At 36.7% G+C, this 25956-nt stretch overlaps 1 protein-coding gene and 1 pseudogene across 3 annotated transcripts in view; one reads left to right on the top strand and one right to left on the bottom strand.

The window, feature by feature from the left end:
• Positions 1–2279: 2279 nt before the first annotated feature.
• On the bottom strand, positions 2280–3280 carry LOC125873538 (60S ribosomal protein L38-like; annotated as a pseudogene).
• LOC125872625 (sister chromatid cohesion protein PDS5 homolog B) overlaps positions 3180–25956 on the top strand; it is a 33920-nt gene continuing 11143 nt past the window's right edge. For 2 of the 3 annotated variants that reach the window (XM_049553379.1, XM_049553377.1), the window contains exons 1-18: positions 3180–3439; positions 4343–4540; positions 4681–4862; positions 6222–6393; positions 8823–9044; positions 9265–9481; positions 9610–9755; positions 9878–10035; positions 10119–10268; positions 10354–10402; positions 10789–10977; positions 12310–12489; positions 13338–13480; positions 14524–14650; positions 15817–15966; positions 16143–16211; positions 20887–21023; positions 22475–22595. In XM_049553379.1, the coding sequence (XP_049409336.1) occupies positions 3332–3439; positions 4343–4540; positions 4681–4862; positions 6222–6393; positions 8823–9044; positions 9265–9481; positions 9610–9755; positions 9878–10035; positions 10119–10268; positions 10354–10402; positions 10789–10977; positions 12310–12489; positions 13338–13480; positions 14524–14650; positions 15817–15966; positions 16143–16211; positions 20887–21023; positions 22475–22595 (2718 nt within the window). In that variant the 5' untranslated portion in view covers positions 3180–3331. The remainder of the gene's footprint in view (positions 3440–4342; positions 4541–4680; positions 4863–6221; positions 6394–8822; positions 9045–9264; positions 9482–9609; positions 9756–9877; positions 10036–10118; positions 10269–10353; positions 10403–10788; positions 10978–12309; positions 12490–13337; positions 13481–14523; positions 14651–15816; positions 15967–16142; positions 16212–20886; positions 21024–22474; positions 22596–25956) is intronic. The other variant, XM_049553378.1, reaches the window with a different exon arrangement.

The raw sequence follows: 25956 nt of genomic DNA, 5'->3' as shown, positions 1-25956 counted from the left end.
AATGTCACAATAATGTAGTAGTATTGTTATCTCTTATGGTAGCATTGACTACCGCTTTAACTGAATTGTTTAGCAAGTATAATCCATCATGTTATCTACCAATCCCAATCACCTTGCCATTTGAGAGAGCCTGCATCACACAAAAATTAGGAAAGAAACTGATACTACACAACAGGTCCTTAGTCAACCTTGTAAATGGCAACAAGTTAAACTTGAAGTCAGGTACATGTAATACATTCTTCACTTTATAACAACCCATAATAACAGTATTCCTAGTGTTCATAACATGATCTCTATTTCCTGTTGGAAGCTGGACAATATTGGACTTCTGATCACTTAGACTACTGAATTCAACTAACATTTGTTTACAGAATGTAATGTGGTGAGTGGCACCCAAATCAATTATCCAATGATGATCATAAGCATCAGATAATAAAGACACATTACCTGCCAGATTTGCCTTGCAATCATTGTTATCACCAACACCTGCACAACTGGTGTTGCTGTGTCTGAGATTCCTCACATGATTGTATTCCTCCTCAGTGAGCTCAATATTCTGTCTATCAGCAGCATCATAGTTTGCATAGGATTTGAATCCTGAATCAATATGCTGATTGTGGTTGAAGTTGTTGAACCTGTGACCATTGCCATTGTTATTATTTTGAGAATCACCATAACTTTTGAATCTTGTGTTGTTACCATAAGCATCTCCTTGTCCCTTCTTCATCTTGCTTTTGAAATCTGTAGGATATCCAACGACCTTATATCAATCTTTAGTGAGATGATTTTTGTAACCACAATGCTCACAAGTAGTATCAAAGAGCTTCATTCCTATAAAACCTTGCTTCATGCTAACCATCATTGTTAGAGGTTCCTTGTTGACATCCATAACACCTAGTAACCTTTGACTTTCTTCATGTATTACAGTGGCATATGCCTGATTAACAATAGGAACAACTACTTTAAGCAAGATGTCACTTCTAACATGACTTTATGATTCATTGAGGCCCATGAGGAACATTAACCTCTGCTGACTTAAGTGTTCAATATAGGGCTTAACCTCATCACAATTATACAAAGAAGCTGGTACTAAGACATCTAATTCATCCCATAGATCCCTCAATTTCGAATAGTAGGTTGTAACAGAGTCAGTTCCTTGTTTTAGAGAAGAAACTTCTGCCCATAACTGATACACTCTAGTGAGATTGGATTTGCCAAACCTTTCCTTGAAGTCATCCCATACACGCTTGACATTTGAGGCATAAACAATTGTTGTGAGTAATTCCTGAGCCGCGGTGCTACTGATCCATGAGAGCACCACAATATTACATCTTTCCCACTGAGTTGCTAGATCCCCTTTGTACGAACTCTTTAGACAGGTTCCATCTACAAAACAAAGTTTGTTCTTAACCAATAGCGCAAGTCGTAACGACCTACTCCACAATCCATAGTTGGCTGGGCCTGTGAGCTTGATTGCAATCAAAGTTGTACCTGGCGTATCTGATACATGAAAGTAGAGAGGATGAGAGTGTCCAAGAGAATCCACTGTTAGATCTGCCATAACAGAGACGATTTGATCTCTCATAACCAAAATTTATGCAGTGTGATCTGATCGTGAAACCAATACGCAGCTCGAGATTGAATCCCAATGTCGCTGCTCTGATACCATATGAATTTGTTACTGTGCTCTTGGATCCATGAAATCTTGTTCTTCCATGGATATGAATGTATGAATAGCTCTGTTGCGGAAGATTTTTTTTTAATTATCAAGTGTTAAAGCTACAATGATGAATGAATTCATCCTTTTATATACCACATACAAATCACACCTTTCACACCTTTCATACGCTACATAGAGTTGGTTACATAACAACCTAACAGAATTTGTAACTAACTTGATTCTAGTAGCTTCTAGAATCTTCAATAGAACACTACACTTGTTTTGTTGTAGAAATAGAGGAACAAGACAAAGAAGAAGATTGGAGAACAGTAATCAATGAAGATTGGAGGAACTGAATTACAAATTCTCCATTGCGTTTGAACACAACACACCATGGTTACAATTGACTTCCATCTAAGATATCTCATATACATCTACTATTTATCAAATAATTTATGTATATGAATGTGAAAGGAAGCAACACTGGTGATATGGAAGAAGTTTACAATTATAGAGCTTCCTTCTATTAAGTTGAATAACGCTAGAAGATCTGTAATGATGATGAGTTTGAACTACTTTGGCGAAAGAGCTGAAAAACATATATTTTTTTCCAGAGGGCTTACATGCTCAAACCTGAAGGAAGTGATTGCTTCAACTTATCAGTCTTCTCAAAGTCAGATACACACCGTGTAAGAAGATACATAAAAAAACAAACCTTGAACTTGGCCATATCCTTGTTCTTCTTGATCTTGATAGTTCGTCATCAGCCATTCGATTTGTCACAAGGAATTTTATGATCTCATGGATTTGCTTAGCATTTTTGGGAGGGGAAATTGGTGCTAAGTAGGAGAAACAACGAACTCAAAGAGAGGTTTGGAGATTCAATTGCTATCAGTTTATTCTTTTAATATAGTGGGTTAGATTTAGATTAAAATAGATAATAGGATAATTTCAATTGAAATCAGATTAATTTTTGTTGATTTGGGGATTTCAGTCTAAGGAGGGATATTGATGATAAATTTTGTAATAGTAAGGGTAAAAATTTTATGTTTGCTATAGAGCTTTTGATTTGTATAATTCGTTACAAACATCCAATTTTATACAAATTGTTCAGTTTTGTATAAATTTATTTATACATTGTAATTTGTATAATAAGATCTGTATTTGTATAATTATAAGTGTATATGACGAAAATATATGTATTTGTATTTACATATACACTTTTCTCTCGCTTTATACAAATACAAACACATTTTATATATTTTATATCGAAATGTATAAAATGGCTAATTGTATACCGAATCAGATGAGACAAAAAGGGATGTTTGCTACGAATTACAATTAAAATAAATTATGAATATAACATTTAATTTAAATTAATAGTTTGATACTTCATACAATTTATTCAACAAATAAATCAGAGTTGAGAGATTTTTTTGTCCATTTTCCCTTGAGCTAAAACTCGGAAGTAAAAAATGTAAAAAGAGAAACTTTGTCAAAAGTTATCCGCAACTGCTTTTGTCGTGTACCGCTCGCTCATCACCAAGGGCATGAGGCGGGAAAACTCACACTCCAAACTCTCCTCACTGCGCACCCTCTTTAACACGCGCTTCCTTCCATTTGTTCAGAAAATCTGAGGAAGCTTCTTAGGGTTTTTGCGAAAGGTCTGCAATGGCGGACTCAGAGAAGGAGGCAGTGAAGGTCATATCCCGAATCGGAAAACAACTGGGTGCATACAAAACTTGTCCCAATAAAGATACTCTTGTCAATTTGTTAAAAGTAATACCTCACTCTCAACTCTCAACTACTGATTGTGTTTTCTGTATCTTCTTTTAAAGTAATTTATTGGAAACAGTTCACTGGATTTTTTTATTGGCTGGTGTTTCTCTAATTTTCTGACATGCCTTGCGACTGAAGATATGTTAGTTTGGACTACAGTCTACATTTGCTCCTTCGAACTAATTATTGATGACTTCTTTTTTCCAATTCTGTTATTGCTTACTGTGTTGGAGATTTTTGCTCTTTTTCAGTACGTGCTCTTCATTTTGGGAGGTTAGTAAGCTTGTTAAGGTTTTAATTTTTTGGACTTATTTGAATTAAGATCTCACTCTCAACTATCTTTGCTCGTTACTACAGTTTCTTAAATGTGTTTTCTGAATCTTCTTCGCCTGTTATTAGTAGTTTAAAGACACTACGTAGTATGAATAACATAGGGAGGGTTCACACTCTTTTGTGTAATCAAAATGGAATAGAGAACCTGGTGAGTTTTGAGCTCCTTTAGAAATGTGTGTATATTTTTGGTGAGGAAAATGTTACACCTTCTTGGTACATTTGTAAGTAAAATACTTTTAAAAGAAAAGTATTTATACCCTCGGAGCTTTGGGTTTGTGGTAAGGGGGCAATGCGGAATGTATGGGTAAGGCGCAAGTCATAAATTCTAACCCAGCTTCTAACTGAAGCCTTGTGTTTAATTGGTAGCAGGTAGAGGGGACATACTTTCCTGAGTTTCAAAGCTGTTGTTAATTGGGTTGAACCCACCATAGATTTCTCGGTTATAAAAAAATATGGTTATTAACATCTAGGCCATGTTTTCTTGACCTTTAAGAATCATTGTGCTATTTTGTTCTCAGATTTCATATTATTTCAAAGTTCTTTGCATGACAAGATTTATTTCTTCTGCAGCATGCCACTCGTGCTTTTGAAGGGTTAAAACAGTCAAGTTCACTGAAATCTGTCATTAAACCCTTGAGCAGTTCTCTTGTTAAGCATAATTTGCTTGCTCACAAGGACAAAGATATCCGACTTCTGGTTGGCATCTGCTTCTGCGAAATTGTCCGTGTGCTGGCACCAAATCCTGAATTTACTGATGCAGTGTCTAGGGTAAAGTTTGACTTTATGCAGTTGTTTCTGTTATATGGTCCTGTCCATGCTACCTTCTTCTTTACCCCCTATTCCTGTTCGTAATTGGTAGTAGCTGTAATACTATCGATGCGATTGCTGATTTTCGAAATTTGTAACAGGATATATTTGGACTTCTTGTCAATATCTTCTCAGAGCTTGAAGATACCATGAATCCTTACTTCAGCATGAGGGTACAACTGTTAGATACTGTTGCAAAACTGAGGTTTTGTTTGCTAATGCTAGATATTGGCTGCGAAGAGTTGGTTAAAAAAATGTTCAAGAACTTTTTCGCCATCTTGAGGTGAAATTCTTCATTCTCGTTTTATTAATCTTTTGTCCTGATTGATTATGAGGGCTTTCATGCCCCCCTCCCACCAATTTCCTCGTCCTTTAAATTCCTTTAGTTGTCTAATCATTGAATGCATCAAGAAACACTGCATGAAGAAAACCGGTTGATAATAAGCACCGACAAAAAGGGAGGGCTGGAGTAGGGGTAAACAGGGGTACCTATGTGACATTTCATATAGAAGAAAGCCAATATGCTGCTGATATGTCTTCTTGTTCTTAGGTTAACCTTTTGGAATTTATTTGAATTTTTGCTTGGTAACCCATGAAGTTCTTGGGGAAAATGAAGGTGAAAAGTGTTTCACTTCTTCAAGTTGGCTCTTTTCAAGCTGGAGACCGAAAAACTTTATTAGAGACAAGTGTTTCACTTTTTCAAGAACTGAAATGCATATGTTTCTCCAAAAGTTGGAATTTTTTTTCAGAACAGAGTTTTCACCATTTTTTAAAACAAGTGCAGTCAAAATCTATGTTCAAGCCACATGAGAAAACAAACCCTAGAATGTCCCCAAACTTACTAATATTTGGCAAGAGAAGTGGTGAAAGTCCTTCTTGAATTGCTAAAAGAATACCCAAACAACATTGCTAAGCTTAGAGAAAGCTGATCTAATGAAGGACTCTGTCAGAGAAGACCTAGGTGACTGGAAAGGGCAAAGTCAGTAGTAAATGATGATTATGTAAGGCTAGAGAAAGCTAGTAGACCATAGTCGAACCTTTATTCAAACTCAGCCCATCTGCAGCACGTTCAGGGAGATCGTGAAGTCTCAGATGTGGATAAAGAGAAAGAAGTATTGTTACACAAGAATCTTTCTGTGCATGCTACAAGTGGCCAATCTGAATCTAGCATCATGTTGCTCAATTTTCTTCATGAGAGAATTCTGTTCTTTGTTTTGGTTGAAGTGGGAATTGATGCTCAACGACACAAAAGCTTAATATAAGATCTTTCATTGCTATAAAAAGAAAAACAAGAGGGGAAAAAAGGAGCCGAAGTGAAGGAAAGAGGTGTGGAAGTAACTAAACCCTTATTGATTTTCTTAATATTCAATTTAGCGTCACAAGATTTCCTAACTCGGGTGAAGTTCCTAACATCAGATAAATTTACCCCTAACTTATTCATTCCTCTGCAAAATCACAAAAAAGTTCATTCAATGAAAGGATAAAGTAGGATTATATAATTAAAAAGAAAAGAGGGCTGAAAAGTGTTTACAGTGTGATGTCTCATCTTAATAATTTTACATACATTTTTTTCCTACGGGTTACATGTGGCAACTCTCTTGAAAATTAGTCTTATTATCTGTGGTGCTAACTTTTCTTGTAGGGAACATCACCCTCCAAGTATGGTTTCTGCAGCAGTATCAATAATGACACAAATTTTGGAGGAGAAAATGCAAGAGAAAGAGAAGACCAGTTCCGAGCTGCTCACTTTTGAAAAAGAAGAATCTGAGCCCCTTTTAGATGTGATTTTGCAGAACCTTTTGAAAGAAGCAAAGGTAGATATGGTGATCTATAACATAATAATAAGATTAAAGCTAAAAGTAGTTGCTGCATTAACAGTTTCAGGTGTACTTTCAACTTTGTTTTGAGAAAGATGTAGTACTTTCATCCCTTTTATCTATGTAAAACATAATTTTTTGATCTTCTTTCATCCCTTCTCCAAGATGAAATTAACAGTAGTACTTCATACTGTAATCTCTACTCATTGAATGCTGTCTTAAAGCCAAGAAATGGAGTTCCTTTTGGTGTTTGAGTTCTCTTTGCTGTCACCTTTCTCACCGGAAACAGTAGGAGAGGTAGGGAAGTTTTGAAGAGGATGTTCTATTTTATGTGTCGTCCTTTCTGCACTTATAAAGCTTTAAATTAAGGACTTAAGCACACCTAAGTCTTCAGAGTTAAACTGCTTCCATTTCCTGTAAATAATCACCCATTATAAATTTTTCCCTCTTTGTTTATCCTCTCTAGCTAATTTCTTATTCAATTGTATAGTTTTCCATCTATAGATCAATTTATCTATATTGCGTTGTGTAATTTTATTTAATTCACGGACTTCCTCTTTTTCAATTTAAATGACATAGTTTCAGATGATTTGTCCTCAAGCATTGTAAACTTTCTCTGATGAACAAAATTTCCTGAAGCAATGTATACTTTGAAATACAGAACTTCTTGTGCCTCTACATAAATTCATGGATCAACTCTTACACTCTTTTTATTGAAATAAACCAAAGAAGTGATCTCTCCCCACTCCCTGTAAATTGCCAAGATAATCTTTTGGATTTTATCAGCATTCAGCTCCCTACCTTTAGTATATTCTCTGCATGAAGCTTATTAATATTTCTTAGCAGTTTGTACTTTTCATTTTCTGCATCTACTGGATCCCATCAATGAAACAAATTACTTCATATGAAAAAGGTAATCTTACCCCAAATTGGCACATCTGTATATATATATATATATATATATATATGTCTGCATGTGTTTGTGTATATATTATATCATTATATGCATGTATGTATATAAATTGGTCGCTCACATATTATACTCCAGTTCAAAATTATTTTAAGTTGACATCTTTAAAGTCAAGCAAACATTCAAATGCCAAAGATGGTGTAAGAGAAATTAAAGAAAGGTTGCATGCACATCGGGTGTTGTGCTTGTTCATTTTTTCACATCTGAGTGTCTGTGAGTAACTCCGCATTTGCGAGCTTGCTCACATTGGTTGTCCCAGGCCTAGATAAGGGAGGTGGCTTGTGAAAACAGGGCAACGGAAGAAAGAGATCCGTACAGATGATACCAATTATTTGGGATTAAATTTCAGTCAGATTGGTGCATTTACTTTAGGCCTAATATTCACTAGGAGTGGGTTAGTTTTGTTATTAATGCTGGTAATAGAGAATCTCTAGTACCCTAGTACCTGAATTTTAAGATATTGGATTGAGATGTTGTATTAAGGAGCAATGTGAAATGGGAAAATATATATAGCTGCCAACAACTAGCTTGGGATTGAGACAATTGTTATTGTTGTCAGTGTCTGTCAGTGTCAGCAGCATATGGACTAGTTCCATATCCATGATGTCTGAAAATTACTCTCCACTTGGTATGAGTCTATAGTTGCAGCTCCTATCTCTTCTTAGGTTCACCTCATGTGAATCTTTTTTGCTTGTAGATAAATTTGCTGCCGCCTCAGAAGTTATAGCTTTTAATCTTTCTTCTTTTCTTTTTGTTGGTTGCACAAATGATGGTAGGAATCCTGCTATTTTTTTTAGATTAGGGTACATTTCCGTGGGTGCGAATGGAGACTTGTCATTTGCTCAACTACTTTCTCTGGGTGTCTGGGATAAGGTGAGAAAGACATTTTTTTTTTGGGTCCTTGAATACCCATTTATTTGATTGATTGTAGAAAAGTGGTAATACATGTTGGGATGATGAGAGACTATTGGGAGGAGGATTCATCAATTTGTGATCATTAGTAATGCCCTGAATATATCATTTAGTGTTGAATTTTTGATCTTTAATTTTGGGTGGTGAGTCAGGTCTTTTTTCTTTTTGATCAAGTGTAGAGTCATATCTTTTTAGATGGAACCTTCCGAATGACTCATCAAATTGCAGTAGTAGTGCATCTTATTTGAAGTTGCTCATAGACTTGTGCTTTTAAGCTTGCTTCTAGTTATGGCTTCTTGAGATTACCTTCTTCCTAGTCATGCTAAGCGTTCTTGTTGTTGATGGAGGACAACGCAATATATATGTGTCAAGTTTACGAATGATATGCAATATAGAAACTTTTTACATTTATTAAGTGGTTCTTGTTTGCAAAGATGAAATTAATTGACACCACTCTCTTAGTTTTGCAATTTATCTTTCCTGCTATGGAAATTTCTGCCTAATTGTCTTTTAAAACTGGAATTCTTTATGAATTTTGTTCCAGGGTGCATCTCGTGCGTCTCACCAGCTTGCTGTCTCTGTCATTCAAAATTTCAGTGAAAAGATTGAAGATACTGTTTCAAGGTTTTTAAGGTCTTGCATTCTTAATAGAGACGCTGTGCAGAGTGAGATCAAGGAATATTACCACGAAATTATATATGAAATCTTTCAGTGTTCTCCTCAAATACTTCTTTCTGTCATACCTAGCCTGATCCACGAATTATTGGTGCGTCATTCTCCTGCCATTTAGTCTATTTATTGTATGACAATGTACTCTGTTAAATGTTAATTGTCTGGTCCAGTGAATGCAGAATAAATTTTGATTATCATTGTTATTGTTATTTTTCCTCATCTTCTCATTATTACTGCTGTTAAAGTTCTTCCATTGAAGTTTGGTTACTTTTCCCACTCCATTGCTCAAACTAGAAATGTAACTTCATTCACAGACAGATCAAGTGGATGTCCGGATAAAAGCTCTTGGCTTGATGAAAAAGGTCTTTTCATTGCCTGGAAACCATTTTGCCCGGGATTATCACCAGCTTTTTGTAGAATTTTTAAACAGAACCTGTGATAAATCTGCTGAAGTGAGACTAATTACACTTTCATGTGCTAAAGCGTTCTACATGACCAATCCATCTGGAAAAGAATCACTTGAAGTTCTTTGTAAGATCTCGAAACTCGAAAGCTTTTTCTTTTCTCTTCCTTTTTTTTTTCCTTTCAATATGCCCTTGATTTGTTGGTCTCCTGATTCAGCATTACATCTCACTATTTAACTCATGTGAACCGAGCAGCTGCTCTTCAAGGCCGGCTTTTGGATTCTGATGACAGAGTGAGATCAGAGGCAGTTACTGTGGTGTGCGACTTGGCAAGATATAAACTAAAATCTGTTCCCCTTGAACTTATCACATGTGTTGCAGAACGACTGAGAGACAAAAAGGTTGTAGTGGTGAACAACTTTCATAAGATAACATTGCTTTTTGTGCAATTCTTTAAAAAAGAACTCTGTTTGTACTTCCCGAAATATGCTTCCTTATGCTTCTTTTTCGTCTAAACATGTAGGTGTCTGTTAGAAAGAAAGCATTAAAGAAGTTATTAGAACTGTATCTGGAATATTGCACACAATGTGCCGCTGCCATCATGGATTTCAGTGATCATTTTGAACAGATCCCATGTAAAATTTTGATGCTATGCTATGACAGAGATTGTAAGGAGTTCAAGTATGCCCATTTTTCATGATGTGACTTCTAAATGAATGCATTTTCTAGTTGATGGAGATTTAATTATGATTCACCTTACACAGGCCTCAGCAAATGGAAATTCTGCTTACTGACACTCTGTTTCCTGCTTCTCTTTCGATTGAGGATAAAACCAGGCATTGGGTCTTCATGTTCTCACTTTTTACGCCTTGTCATCTGAAGGCCTTGAATGCAATTTTGTCTCAAAAGCTGAGGTATTTTGGTGAAATGTGGCTTTCATTAACTTTTCAGTTCTGCTTTGCTTCTTTTGCTTGAATTCACGGGGTTGTATTCGTCCAGGTTGCGAAATGAAATGCAAGTGTACTTAACTCTCCTCAACAAATACAAGGTATCACAAATAATATTCATCCATGAAATATTTTGATAATTCTCTTTGTTCACCCCGGTATAGCAGACAATTGAATTCGTTAAAGCTGAAGTTATAGATGCTTTTCTGATAGAATTTTGGATTGCTCAAAATTTCCAAAATTCCAGCTATGATTACGTCTTGAACTTTGGGGCACTTTTTACTTTAGGCTGAAGCCTTTCTGGTTTTGTCTTGAATGCCTTTTTTGTGGCATCAACTGCCCTTCTTGTTTCTAATCTCTTGATGTTGGCAAGATAGGTTGCTCTGTTGAAGAAATTCTAATTTACTAAGAATTTTGGTCCTCCTACATACTTTTGTCAAGACATTGTGCAGTGATTTTGCATCGGTTTTCTATCTATATTGTCCAGGAAGAAGTATCAGAAGAAGTAGAAAAGAAGTTGAAAATGTCCATTGTGAAAATGTCAGCATCTTTTGAGGATACTGCCAAAGCAGAAGACTGCTTCCGCAAACTGGATACGGTGAAAGACAGTCAAATCTTTGATCTGTTGGAGAAGTTATTATCTGAACAGAGCATTGAAGACGCCCAAACCACCAGGGTGAGCTTGTTTCACTTTCTTATAGTAGATCTTTTCTTATTTCACTTTTAACCTGTATATAGAGTGGCTTTCTTTTCATCGAAATTCAACCATGGAGCAAGATGCCTTCAGAGTTTCTAAAGAACTTTTGCTGGAGTAATCTTACGATAATTTCTTCTAACCTTCCTCTGTCTTTTGTGTTTTCTTGGTTTCATTCCCCAATAAATTACACTTATATTTTGTTGATGGTCATGGTCTAGAATAGAGAATGACCAGGGACCTGTACCAGTGGTTGGGCCTCTAAGTGGGGTATTTTTTGTATGAACTTGATTTTTAAGAAGTGCTAAGTGGCTCAACAAACTGAAAATTATGATATAACCAGAGGAGAAAATCTAAACAGGTTAAGGAGTGTGCCGAGAGTATAGAGTAGCTCAACTGTAAAATGTGGCTTGGAGTAGAGAGCAGGCTCAACAAGTTAAAGAGTGTGCCTGGAGTAGAGTTATTTTTGGAGTCTTTGGTTTTGGTCGGTATAAAGGAAGGAGGTTTTCTGGTATTGTTAAATGCTTGGAATTGCGTGGATTATTTGGAAAGAGACCTATATTTTGGCTTCCTTGATCAGACTGAACCTCGTATCTTTGGCAATGAGCTTACTAGAACTTCAAAGTGATTTCTTTTTGACGAGTGACTGCTGCATATATTATTTTAAGACATCTTGTTCTCCACATTATACACTTCTCTATCCTGAGAAAATTATCTTGCTTTGGCAACTTAGTGAAGACCACACTTCACATTCCTTTCATTCTGAGTACATTCTGTTGCCTTGGAAATTAAGTGAAGACCACACTTCACATTCCTTTCTTTGGGGACCTGGTGATGGGTGCTGGTATGCGGGTATTGAATGGGAGTAATTTTTACAGCAAATGCTATAAAGGATCTAGTTAGCTAGAGTTAAATGATGCAGTCGGGAGCATTTCATTATTTATGTTGTACACAACCTGAAGTTGCATAAATTCTTTAATGCATTTGAATTAGTCAGATTCACATTTGAAGTGTTGAAAAAGAAATTTCTATTGGGTTGGAGGTAAGAGTTTCATGATCACAGTAAGATGCAGAGTGTTTTGTGTGGTCATTCCCCATTGTATTTCTGGCTTCCCAACTCTTTGGTTTCATCTGGATTATAACACCTGATTTGGGTTGGCACATGTGCAAGTTCACGATAACATGGTAGTGCACTTTTTTGTGGATTAGAGTAAACTTATCTTTTTTTTTTCATCTTTAGATTTGAGTTATTGCACCATTATCAGTTCCTCTGCAGATTTAATGAAACTCTTGTCGCCCCTTTGCATTATCCAGGATAACCTTTTGAGGAAGACTGGCAACAAGAGTCTGCATACTGAGTTTCTGCAATTACTCTCCATGAAATGTTCATTTAATCTATTTGGTTTGGAGCATGTGCGCTGTATCTTTGATCATCTTTCAGGCGACAGATTTAGGAATAAGCATTTGGAGGATTCTTCTGTGCAACTCCTCTTGGTAAGAGATAATCACTTTAAGTTAAAAGAAGAATCCTGAAATTGGTGAATTTTGCCAACTTTCTTTATTTTTATTTTTTATTTTTTTTATCATCATCTTCAGTGCTTCTCCACACCCAATATTTGGGAACTTTGGGTACTGTTAGGTTGATTGCTCTGCAGATTATGCTATAATAGTCAAAATACATTCTTGTCTTTTCTTCCTCTCCTTCTCAGCGTTCAATTGAAATACTGACATCAGTTAGGTGCACCAAACTATGAGAGTTACTGTTGCAGTTCCACTTCTGCTGTTTTTTTTGGTTGATTTAAACATGTTATCATTCATAAACATGGCCAAAAATCTGGCCGTATACAAGGGTATACCAAAAGGTAAAGACTAAAGAATCTGCAAGAAGAAATGATTCTCTACAAACTCCACCCAATCTTCTATACAATAGGGAACTCTATGTGTGCACCAAAAGAATCTGCTGATTTCTAGAAAGTTAAACCTAGGTCGCTAGTAATATACTGTCACTATGTTAATTGAATAGGAGATCATAGAAGGCTTCAGATCTTTTTGCTGTTTGAGCATGACAGTTGTGAAAGTCGTGCTTAAAAAGATAACCTTTTGTTACAAAGTTATTTTTCATTGTTGCTTTGCGTAGGCATCTGCTGGGTGAGTTAAATCACTTCTTTTGAATGAAGTTCTCCAGCTCGGAAAAAGGCATAAGGAAACTTAAGCTTTATATATGCGCCACTTTGAACCTTTTATTCTCACTCATCTTGTGTGTTAGATTTTACTTCATACAGTATTCACATCCATTTCAATTGTATGCTATTGCTTCATCTTTATCCCTTTTTTCTTGCCAGACTATTCTCAGTGCATTCCCTTCACTCTTGAGAGGTTTGGAGACAGAATTTGAGAACTTGTTGTTGGAGGAGGTTATCCCATTCAACGAACAGCTGATCCAATTTCTTGCAAAAGAAGGATCCCACATGTCAATCAACCTTGGGTAATTTTTCGAATTCTAGGTTGTAGTATTGTGCATTTTTGTAGAAAACGGAGAGCAGGTTCCCTTCCCTAGTGGAAGCCCTCCCAGCCCAAAGGAAAATGTCCTTTTCTTTCTATAGCGACTGCAGTATACAAAAGAATGAGTCTGATAGATAGTATTGAGCTTTCACTAATTCTTTTGTTAAATGACTTTGTAGCCAACATTCTGATGAAAAATTTCACTCTGTTAGGTTGAGAATAGATTACTCTTTGGTTCAAGCACCATGCAGTATTTACTGTATAGTGTTGTATATATAACAAATTTCTCTTCTGATACCTCGGTTTGTGATGATGTGTGTAGTTTTTCATTTCGGGATTGAGCATTACCTTCCTCTGATTTGTTTTAGAATTAGTATCTCTCGGCATAAAGTATTTCATTTGGTGATTTAGTGAGAGCATGAACTTAAAAAACACAGCACTACTTTATATTGTAGTGTCATATTCAAGTAAATGTAGGTCTTAAGTTGATCATCTGATTCTTTTTGAAGTCTGCCCTTTGTTTCTATTGTATTTACATAAAGCCAAGGAGTGGTCCAGGGTTTTCACCATGTTAGCATCTCCTACTCCTGAAAAAATGGAGTCTTTTCTGCTATTAACTTCAATCTGGGGTATCCTTCTGACCATCAGCTTAACTTCTCTATTCTCTTTTCTGTATTTTATATGACAGGAGCTTCTTTCTAATTTGTATCAAAGCAAAGAATCTTTACCTTCAAACTGGAGGATAACATGGGTTTCATCTTTCTTGGTTGAAAGATTAGATTAGACATTCCGTGCTTGTTTTAACATAAATACTTTGATGGGTTGGCTTCTTGTAGAACTCTTCCTGCAGAACTGCTTACTTTTGTTTCCCATTTCCCCGCTTATTTTCTTTTTTATGTATAATTTTTATTTATCCTTTTGTTTTGCAGAAAAGTGGAATGTATTCTTCCTTGTTGTGTGTGTTCTGCTAAGTTACTACTCTCTTTTTTGTTCCGAGTTAGAGCAGTTGTATTTGCTTTTTTGCAGTGACATATACCCATTCTTGGAGAAGGTTTGCTTGGATGGCAATCGTGCTCAATCTAAATTGGCTGTTTCTGCAATTGCTGCACTAATGGGCCCTTCAGAGCTGTCCATTTTCTTAGATTTGTGCAAGGTGGCTAACTGTCATTTTCTTGGCATAGTGATGTAAAATGTCTGTTCATTTTCAGCATCTTTTGGAGTATGCCTGATTTCTTTTACGTTTTAATGATTGCAAACTAATGGGATCCGACTATAAACTTCTACTAACTGCTACTAACAAGCATGTCAAATTGAAAATTTTAATACTTCACTTAACTGTTTTGCCTTTGGTTCCTGTCTACTAGTTCAGCTGAGCAGGTACTGCTCTTAGCACTATGTTCACTTTTGCTACTGCTGTTACTACTTTAACTACCACCTCTACAACTGATAATAATAATAAAATTATACTTGTATGGTCATAATAATCATCAAAAATCAAAATGATAATAATAATGATAATCATAAGCATGATCATTCTTGTTATAATCATCATCATTACCACCACTACCACGACCACGACCACCATCAATTTTACAATCACACACTTCTTTATCTAGGACACCTTGTTTTCATTGTCACTATTTTGGTTTAATGTTCTAACCTCAACAGTTTACAGATTATACTTTCTTAAAAAGATGCTCTGTGCTATACCTGACTTGAATTTTTGCCCTTTTAGCAAAATGGGCTTTGTTGTGCTATAGTATGCTTCCATATTGATTGATCCATTGTTTTCTTTTCTCCTTTAGTCATTTAAATTAAATTTCCTACTTTTCCATTTTTACAATTTTACAGACATTATTTAGGCATAATACATAAACAAACATTCAAACTTGGCCTTAGCTGGCAAGTAAATACTCCAACTTTGAGAATGTACATCTAGACACCTCAGTTATCTCCGCTATTTCAGTTGAGCAGTCCAAAATTACAAAATGATCATCTAGACACCTCCAAAATTTATGTGTCATGTCTGCATCGGGTGTCCGCGGGACACTGTTGGGATGAGTTGGAGTGTTTAGTTGCTAGTTGAGACCAAGTTAAGATGTCTAGATATGCTCTCTCAAAGTTTGAGTGCTTACTTTCCAACTAAGGTCAAGTTTGAATGTCTGTTTTTACTTTACGTTTGTATTAATGGAGACACTATAAACTGAAAAGTGTTTTAACTTTCTAATTTTTTTTGTTTTGTGTCGTTAGTCTATCATTTTACTCCATGTATGAATTGATTCTAAGGTTCTCTCTCATCTGCATTTATTATATTTCTAGACACTTGTGGATTCTCTACATCTAGGGAAACAGCTTCCAACAGTTTTGCAGTCTTTGGGCTGTCTGGCACAACATTCTGTTTTAGCATTTCAAGAATATGAAGAGGTGGTGACCCGTTATATCATTGAGGAAATATTTCAGCTAACTGATGTGAGTTCGACTCTTCTGTTACTGACTAGCGACTACCTGTTCCCCTAAAAATGGAAAAAAATGAACTGCTTAAATTGGAAGGCATGATAACTGATAAGTTCTCTTTTAGCCTGTCCACTTTGATAGTTGTAATTGTTCTGTTCCTTCGCTACTGATGTAGACAATTTTTTTCCTAGCTGGCCGTGTTGGAGGATATGGATTTGTCAGAAAAGACTTCTGAATGTAGTGGTTTTTGCCAATTAAAGGTGAGTCCCATCCATCTTATTCTCACTTCTTTTTCCTATTTCATTTCTGTTCTACCAGTCTAGAATCCAGTCTACATCTCTCTGATCATTCAAAAGCTGTCAACTAACTGATCTGCACCTGCATCTTTTCCAATAATATTTATGTCTCCATTTGGGGATCCATCTTGTAAGAATGCACTCACAGATTGAAGTAGCTCTTCGTATTGACTAGCGGTACTCATGGATATGCACTTGAGCATTGTGCACTAGTTTTAGGAATGTGACGAGATCACTGAGAACTTATAACTTTACCAAGCATCTGTTTCCATCCCAAGTTGTTGGAGTCCCACATCGATGGGATAAGAGGTCCTTGGTCCTGGACAATCCTCCTTCATGAGCTAGCTTTTAGGATTGAGTTAGTATCTGTGCCTGACTCATCCCAATTCATTGTTTCTGATGTTGGGTCTCCCATCTTGTATTATCCACGCTCCAAATGTCCAGTCCTGGGCTTGCCATGAGGGTGGGTGTTGGAGTCCCACGTCGGTGGGATTAGAGGTCCTTGGTCTCCTTATATGGTCATGGAGAATCTTCCTCTCATGAGCTAGCTTTTGGGGTTGAGTAGGCTCAAGGTCCATTTCTTTAACACAAAGAAATTCTCCAAAGATAACATGCACAACGGAATGATCTTGATGCCCATTCCCTAAATAGAACCGTGGATTTTGGTGTCTTTGTTAATCAATTGGGGGTTTCAGTAACCGGATTGCATGTAGAACTCCTCACTCATATCTGCTGATTTTGAATTACAGTTTGGCTTCTCTTAATTAGTTCCTTCAAGAGATTTTGGGTGTGTTTAGTTTGGAGGAAAACATTTTCTTATATTTCCATGTTTGGTTGGACAATTTTTTTGGAAAACATTCTCTAGAAAATCAAGTTCCTACAAAATGAGGAAAATGACTTCCTTAGAAGTAGGAAAAAGAAGTTCTGTAAGCGACATTCTATGTTTATTATATCCTCCCCCACCTGCCCAACCCTACCCCTTGACCAACCCACCGCCACCCCCCATCCCTTTCCACTCCTATGGTGTTTTACTAGGTTACATATAAATGCCTTTGAGATAACATTTTTTTTGCTTACTGATCAAACACCAGAAAAGTAGGTAAGAAACCAACTTGTTTTCCAAGATATTTTTTTTTATAGGAAAATATTTTCCATGGAAAATATTCTACTTTGTACCAAACACACTTCTCACTTTATGTAGTTCGTACAAATATGCATATTATTCTATTCAAAATTCCACAAAGTTGCTAAACACATAGAGAAAATGTGAATTAACTCGAGATATAAGAAGGTGGAGGTAACATATAAACCCATTGATGGCGTGGAGGAGGCAAACATTGCTAAGCGATTTTTTTACATGTGCCTAAGCCTGGGTGGATAGAGTTATTAGTATATGTGTTGGTTGGAGAAATAACAAGATTCAAAGGAATAGTTGAGGTATGTCCAAGCTGCTTCAGACACCATCACCTCCACCACCAACATTAATGATGCCTCCGTCCCATCTTATTGAGGTTGCCTATATGAATCCCGACTAACCATGTTACTCATTTAAACTCATCTTTGATGAGTATTATTACATGTGTTGTGAGGATTCATCATGGAATTGACTAGTTTTATGCTAGTTGCAGGGGCGACTCTACAGCTTTGAAAAAGACAATTGTTGGGCCCCCAAATTTGAGGGGACTCATTTAAAAAAAAGAAAAGGTTATAAGTATTTTTTTAAAATAGAAATATGAAATATTATTTGTAGAAAATATAAACTTTTCATATAAGAGGAAAGAAGTAATAGAAGTTTGACAAATCTTGAATGAAGTAATAGAAGTTTGACAAATCTTGAATACTATATCTCAATAAAGATTAAATAATTGGCTATATCTCAATAAACTTCATAAAAAATATATATTAGAATTTAAGGCCTCCATTCGAATTTGGCTATAGGCCACCGATGTATTTGAGCCGCCCCCGGGCCTAGCTGCTGCCTGCCAGCCTACTACAACCCTCCTTTATTTGGACTTGGAACCGACAATCTGAGCAAATTGACCAATACACGCAAGATTTTTTTCTTGAGGTAACAAATGTCCTGAGGATGGTCTTAGAGGTTAATAATAACATATCACAACTGACAAAATCACATTCCCAAAATACAACTTATAAATCACATTCCTAAAATGCTATTTAAAAGTGCACTTCCTAAGTATCAAAATTCAAACTCTGAAATCTCAAAATACATAAGAACAGTATATACACCTAAACGTAATATAAAATGATAATCACTTTTAATCACAAACATATACATCAAAATGTGTCTTGTAGTTATACATGTTCACCATTATATAATCCTTTTGGGAATTTCATCACTCTAATTCTATGTTTCTCGGCCCTAAGGCTTTGCTATAGCGGTAACAGTGTAACGCATGATTGTTGGTTAGGCGCACATCATGAGTTTGGAACCTTCAGTCAGAAAAAGCCTAAACCTGGTAGTTTAGTGAAGGGTAGGGGGGCAAGCCAATTAACCACATAGTTTTGAACCTTGTGCTTCTGACCTTCGTGGATTTCTTGGTTATAAAAAGTGTTTCTTAGTGGATTGCTATAGCGGTAACAGTGTAACGCGTGATTGTTGGTTAGGCGCACATCATGAGTTTGGAACCTTCAGCCAGAAAAAGCCTATGCCTGGTAGTTTAGTGAAGGGTAGGGGGGCAAGCCAATCAACCACATAGTTTTGAACCTTGCGCTTCTGACCTTTGTGGATTTCTTGGATATAAAAAGTGTTTCTTGGTGATTTTTGTTCAAGTTCCTTGATAACATTTCACATCACCAAAAATACATTTCACATCGCCAAACTAGTTTTAGATGTACATGCAATCAAGTTTTTGTGTTAGTGCCAAATTGTTGGGGGAAATTTCATTGCAGAAACCTCTCCTTAGTTTCACCAGCAATGTTAATTTCCATTTTCATGCTTAGCATCATGTTTTAGCAGGGCTATTCCTCCAGCAAATCTTTTTGATCCATAATTTCTCATACTCCATCCCTGTGACTTGTGAATGGGTAACTGATTGTTATTTCTCTGTCTTAAAACTTGCCTTACCCAGTCCATCTTGAACTAAAATCCCCTTTGCACCTTAGTTTGCAAGATCTGTGTTTGAAATCCTCTGGACAATGTAAGACCACGTCCTCTTGGAAAGTGTATGACATGCACCGATCACAGAGTGACATGTCTCATAACGTAAAAAAAGGTCAAGTTCTTCCTCACACCTTTCCAGATCAATAACTTCTTAAAAGAATTTTAAACAATTCCCAAAAAAGATTTCCCCCCATTTCTTTTACAGTTCAACAACGCTAGTCAAACCAAATTACAATGATTAGAACAAGCCAAAATGTTATGCTGGAGGAAAAGAAGGTGTTGTGTAACTGTGGCATCCTATTCACTTGTCCCAAAAGGAAAGAAAATGGGCATGGCTGTAGAACCAGAGACACCCATAGGTTGACCTTGCAGCCAACAACAAAGTAAAGACCATTAATGCATATTAATTCGCTGGGTGGTGTCAAAACCAACTCTAACCCTCACATCCACTACAACCATTACAATCACAGCTGCAACCACCACCACGATCACCTCTGTACTGAAACAATCGTGGTCTGTAGCAACATCTGTGCTAGTGCTCCACAACTAAAACTGTTGCTATTAGCCTTACCCTTGGCACTTTATTCAGCACAGTCGTCGTCACCTCTGTACAGGGGACAGCAGCTCCAGTTGCACAACCCTATACCCGTCTATTAATTTGGGGACAAAACAACCTTCCCAATTCCGCTCTTCTAAGTCTCACTCCAGTTTAGATTCAGCCCAACTACAAAACATCCTTTTTTTTTTTGAAACAGTGACATGAAAACATCCTTTTCTTCCTCCATACCTTTCAGGCTTTCAGCCCAATTTTGTCTGAATCTACATAGAACCACACTGGAAGAGACCCATAATATTAATAAGGTGGGTTTTAGAGAAAGTTCTCTTGAAATATTTTTGATCAATAAGCTTAGAAAATCATCAATGTTGTAGGGTAAATATGAGGAACAAAGAGTAAATAAGACCTGTTAAAAAGAATGGGGAAGGAAACAGGACATGTGACACTCAAATAAATCTTCGAATACAATGTTTTTGCTCTTCATACGCTAGATTTGTTGGAAAAAGATGTGCTTTCCACGTGATAAATAGTGAAGGTGTGTAATAAGTTACTCATGAAGAAAAGGCGTAATTATTGTGCAAGTTGAGGAGGAAAGTATGTATTAAGCTTATCTCTTTAGTTATCTACCCTGGTAAATATTCTACACACTTACCTGAAACTTACTCCAAAGGGGGTGACCTAGATGTCAAAGAGCTGGCGTAACAACCTAAAGTTCTTCCCATCTGCTTAAGGTTTTGTGGTAGAGTTACCCAATATTTGTGCTAGTGAGACGTGACAGGTACGATATCTGAAAGTTATCCTTCATGGAGCTGACTGTGAGTTCATTGATTGGTTTATATGCTAATAATGTTCAAATTAGTTCTGAACTTCAGCAAGGGCCCAAAGGATGTTAGTGTGAAATAGTTTACCTTTCTAGTTAGGACTTCTTTCTATAGCTTCATCTGACTGTTCAGTTGATGCAGATTTTTGGGCTCAAGACACTAGTTCGGAGCTTTTTGCCCCATCGAAGTGCAACTGTCAGTTGTCAAATTAACTTTTTACTGGATATCATACTGGAAATGCTTCAGAAGGGTGATCATTATGATGGTATTAACTCAAGGTATCAATTATGTTTTCAAAATTCTTATTAAGATGTTTATCAGCATATGTGATTATGCTTCTTTGAGCGATTAGAGGGCTCTCGCTAGTTGGATAATTACGGTTCCTGGTGACTTGTGAATGAAATGATTTTTGTTAATGACTTGTATGTTAGACTGAAAAACTTGAGGAATTAGGCACTACCCTATACAGATACAGAAGGTGTAAGAAAAGTAGTGGTCTTAAAGATGTCTCCACTTAATGATGTGGAAGAGGGTCAATCTCCATGGTCATTAGGTCATGCACTGATGTTCTTGCAAGGCTCTTATATGCTCGGACATAAATTAACTGTAGTTTAGATTCATGGTTTATCTCCTAACATATGTTATGACTTAGGTTTAAAGCATTTCTAACATGGTGTCACATTCTATGAAGCACTGCACACAATTTACGTCCGTGACACTGTACACAATATTTATTTACTTATTGTTTTTTTTTTTTTGATGACAAGGGAAACCCGCAGCCGCTACCCTTTGGGTGCACACAGGGTAAAACCCCCGCTCCTATGCAATAGCTCGCAAACCACATAGGAGAGGTAAACCGCACTAGGCAAGCCCGGTGCGACAAGCTCTGCCCAGAAGCAAACCCCTTGCTTTCGCTGGCAAGGGGTTTCGAACTTGAGACCTCCAACATGGAAGTCCCAAGCCCAAACCACTGGGCCACCGCGAAGGGTTATTTATTTACTTATTGTTTTGGTGCCTGATATGGACATAGTACACTATTTTGGGACACCAGAATCCAAATCTATCGAAAAGTCTAGAGTAGTCATTTTGGGCCTTAGCATGAAAAATATTACTTGTAGAAATAAGAGGATGGCCCCAGAATATCGCATAAACTCTAGCCACCAGCCTAAGTCTCCGTTCTTCTTTTCTCTTTCATGTCTTTTGCCCCAAATATTTAACTTTTGTTCTGTTTCCAACTTTATCCTCTTGTCTGTTTATGCTACTTAGCTTACATTTGCCTAGAGTGTTCCTTGGCTAGTGTGGGGGAGAGAGGTGTATACTGTATGCAGTCTGCTCCTATTTTTTCTGCAAAGTGGCTATTTCCATACCTAGAACCTGTGACCTATACTCCAAGGGAGAAACTCTACCATTGTGCAAAGGCCTGCCCTTTTAGCTTACACTTGCCTACTGGCAGAAAATGTTTGAACCTACTTTACCAATTAGTAGATGCTATGCTGCTTATACTTCAGACCAGCATAAGGTATTGCAGGTCAATTGTGTATTTCCTGTAGATAATATGCTTACAAGTCACAGTATCATAACTTGTAAGAAAATCTAACAAGAACAAATGAATGCTGGAAAGTTAAAGGTATTCTCAGTTTAGCTTGAAGGAACATTGTTTGTGTAGGTGATATCTTTGTTGCATTTGTCACACTTGCAATGACTTAATCACTGAAAACCTTTTTTCTAGCAGTGATTCTGACAAGGCTCATATTAGATTAGCGGCTGCAAAATCTGTTCTTCAGCTCTCAAGAAGGTGGGATTCACTCATTTCGCCACAAATTTTCCGCTGCACAGTTTTGACGGCCAAGGTTAGAAGACCTCCACTGTCAAGTAATTTGTCAGTAAATGCCGACTAATTCTAGCAATTCATTGGCCAAAAAGATGCATTAGTTTGAGTTTCAACTACTTTAATATTCTTGTAGGTCTTCTTGTGGCCCATAATTGATTAATAACAGTTGGATTGGATACTATAGAATCGTTTTTCTTGTATAGTTCGTGCTGTTATCACATTTCAAGTATATAACCTTGTCACTGTTACAATCAGCAGAACTGTAGTCATTTCTCATGTTGTTTGTCTTATATGGTATTGACTAATGTATGTAAAGAGTAGAGTAATGGTCAGATCTGCAAATAGAACTCTTGCAATTTCATTTTCTCTGGTAGGAGGCCTATGATTTCAGACAGCCTTCATTGGAGATAAAGTAGCACGTCTTCCATAATTTACGAACTTTGCCATGTAAAACAGAAAATTAATACCATCATCGCGTAGTCCCATATTGATTACACAAAGTAACTACAAAGTTGATTATTTTTTTGAATGAAAAGAACTTAGATATAATATAAACAAGCATTTTTCACCCTCACAGTAAAGATCTAATACGGAGTTCTGAAATTCAACATTGTATTCGATCAGACAATATCATATTGATCTCTTTGCAATCCACCCGAAAGCTGTTTCAGTAATTTAAATGTGTATTCAGAGCTTGTGAATGGAGTACATATTATTAGTATTTGTTGACGATTTCTGAAGATGGAAGTGTTCTATTTTAAGCAGATGCCACTTCCATCTACAACGAATATTCCCGTAAATCTGACGTGCTTCCTTTTACCAATTCAGCATGCCATGAAACATGGGGACAAAAGATTACATTAATTTGGATTAAACATTCAAGAGCCAACTCTAAGTTGAATCAGCCAACAATTCTCTTCCGTGCCTCTTTAGACCCACAGTTTGAATCCCACCTACCTTTCTTTTGATGGTCATGGAATCATGGGATTTTCCTACTCAGACCTACGGTTTGACTTATTTATGTTTTTCTCTCTGTCATCTGAATATCCATTGTCTAGGACCTCTTCTTCTTCTTCTGAGTGACATCATTTCTTGCATAATGTGAGAATGGGAATAAGTGGTAGGAGCCTAGTTAGCCTCTTTTTTACTGGAACTCCAATCAGTTGAGAAATTAAGTAACCTCCTGCCTGTTAAATCAGCAGTCCTGTGCAGTTTGTTACTGCATGTAGATTAAAAAATGAATGAGAAAGAAAAGAGAGAAGAATATGTTAGGGAAGAGGATGAGTAGAATGAATGGGAAGCAAGTATAAAATTTCAAGCAGGAATTGAAGAACTCAAGAGTTACAAAGTTGATAGTTTTCTAAAGGGGAGCTCTTACACTGGTCAATTTGGACTATTATATGGCTTAAGTTGGGTTTCTTACTGTGGAAGTATGGCTTCTGAAAATGAGTTGACTAATGTTGAATATTTTATGCATTGTTGTTTGCTATATGATCACGTATTTTCTTTTTTGATAAGGTGAACATCTATTAAAAACAAAAAGTGGAAACACCGTCATTGACCTTGAAACCCCTGATCATGTTATTTAGCTGAGCGGTTTCAACATATCAGTTAATCCACCCATGCCAGGATAAATAGGAAAGGGGAAAGAGGGTCACCTTGTCTCAGTCCTTTCTCAGAAGGGAAAAAACCAGATGGTGAACCATTGATCTGAACAGAAAGAACTTCACTGTACTCGCAGAACTTTATTCAGTTTATCCATTTGCTGCCAAAACCCATCCTCTCAAGGGTCTTCCAAAGAAATTCCCAACTTAGATGATCCTAAGCCGTTTCTATGTCTAACTTGCGTATAATTCCTGGAGCTTTTGAAGTAATCCTCACATCCCCACATTCATTTGCTATTAAGATAGCATCCATAATTTGTCCTAAGGTAACCGGACTCTTCACTTTTGGTGCTGCACCCGTGTCGACACAACATGAGTGTGGGGGTGGGAACCATTCCCGGTCTAGTCAACAAATTGTGAGTACTTTGACCAAAATTGACGGAGAAATTTCAGACAGATTCAATGATTTCTGTAATCAAAACAAAAGCTAAAGTGAAATTGAAGAAAATGGTATATGTAATTTTCTATGTCACTCCTTTTTCTTTTATCCCCTTCCAAGTTTCTCCTCTTGTTCAATATTTTCTCCTCCAGTTTTCCACATATTATCTCATAATTTAGGTTTCATAACTTTATTTTTAGATATTTGAATTGCTTTTAGCTGAATCCTGAACCTGTATCTATCCCCAACTCTGGGAATTTAAATCATGAAGGTTCTGACGTCTTGATCCTCACCCGTATCCGACACCTGCACCCGAGTCCGAGCAACTTAGAGTTTGTCTACCCTTGATGAATGCCATTTGTTGGGCGTCATCAGTTTTGACATCACTTTTTTTAGCCTTTCTGTCAGAAGCTTGTAGATGACCTTGTATAAGGTGATAAGCTGCCATCAAGGCTGATGGGCCTAAAATCCTTTAGGGATCAAAGCTATGAAAGGCTATTACAGCTTTTTCCAAAGTAGCCTTGATCATGAAAATTCTGTACAACAGCTACCTTATCACATTTAACTACTTCCTAACATTGGATAAAGAAAGCCATGGAAAATCCATCTGGGCCAGGGGCTTATTCCCAGCACGTAAGAATACAAACTATTTTATTTCCTCCAGGGGATTTATCCCTGCACATAAGAATACAAACTATTTTATTTCCTCCTCTCCAAACTGGCTTTGGAGCAATAGATTATCTTCCTCATTGATCATAAGTCTTTCTCTGGGGTTGAACTGTGGTCTCCAATCTTCTGTTTCTGTGCATAAATTTTGATAAAAGCTTATAATCTGTTCTCGGATCTCTGCTGGTTCAGTTACACTGACCCCATTGATCAACAGATTATCAATGTTGTTGTACCTCTTTTGACAGGTTGCAGTTTTATGGAAAAACTTGGTGTTTCTGTCACCCTCTTTGAGCCATAGAACCCTGTATCTTTGCCTCCATGCCACTTCCTCCCTTTCTGCAATTTCTGCAAACTCTATATGGTCATGTATAAGGAAGCTAATCCAGACAATTCTCTTGATTCAGACTTTGCTATTAGTTGGACTAATTCTTTCTTTTCCTGAGTTCGATTTATATTTTCCAGTTTGACTTGTTTTATTTTCTTTTCTCCCATGCTTGCTAGAAAAAACTTTTGTTTAGGTCAAAGAGTCATCAATTTCCTGACATTCAGTTTAGCAGAATTTGACTTAGATGAATTGGAAGCCTATGTGTTTATCCTTATTAAGAAAAGGCCCATGTTTATTTAAGTTAACATTGGTAGCAGCTTGCATTGGGTTTAACTTTGTCATT

Source organism: Solanum stenotomum, chromosome 8 (assembly GCF_019186545.1).
Source record: "Solanum stenotomum isolate F172 chromosome 8, ASM1918654v1, whole genome shotgun sequence".
Taxonomy (NCBI): domain Eukaryota; kingdom Viridiplantae; phylum Streptophyta; class Magnoliopsida; order Solanales; family Solanaceae; genus Solanum; species Solanum stenotomum.
This window is presented reverse-complemented; position numbering and strand designations above follow the sequence as displayed.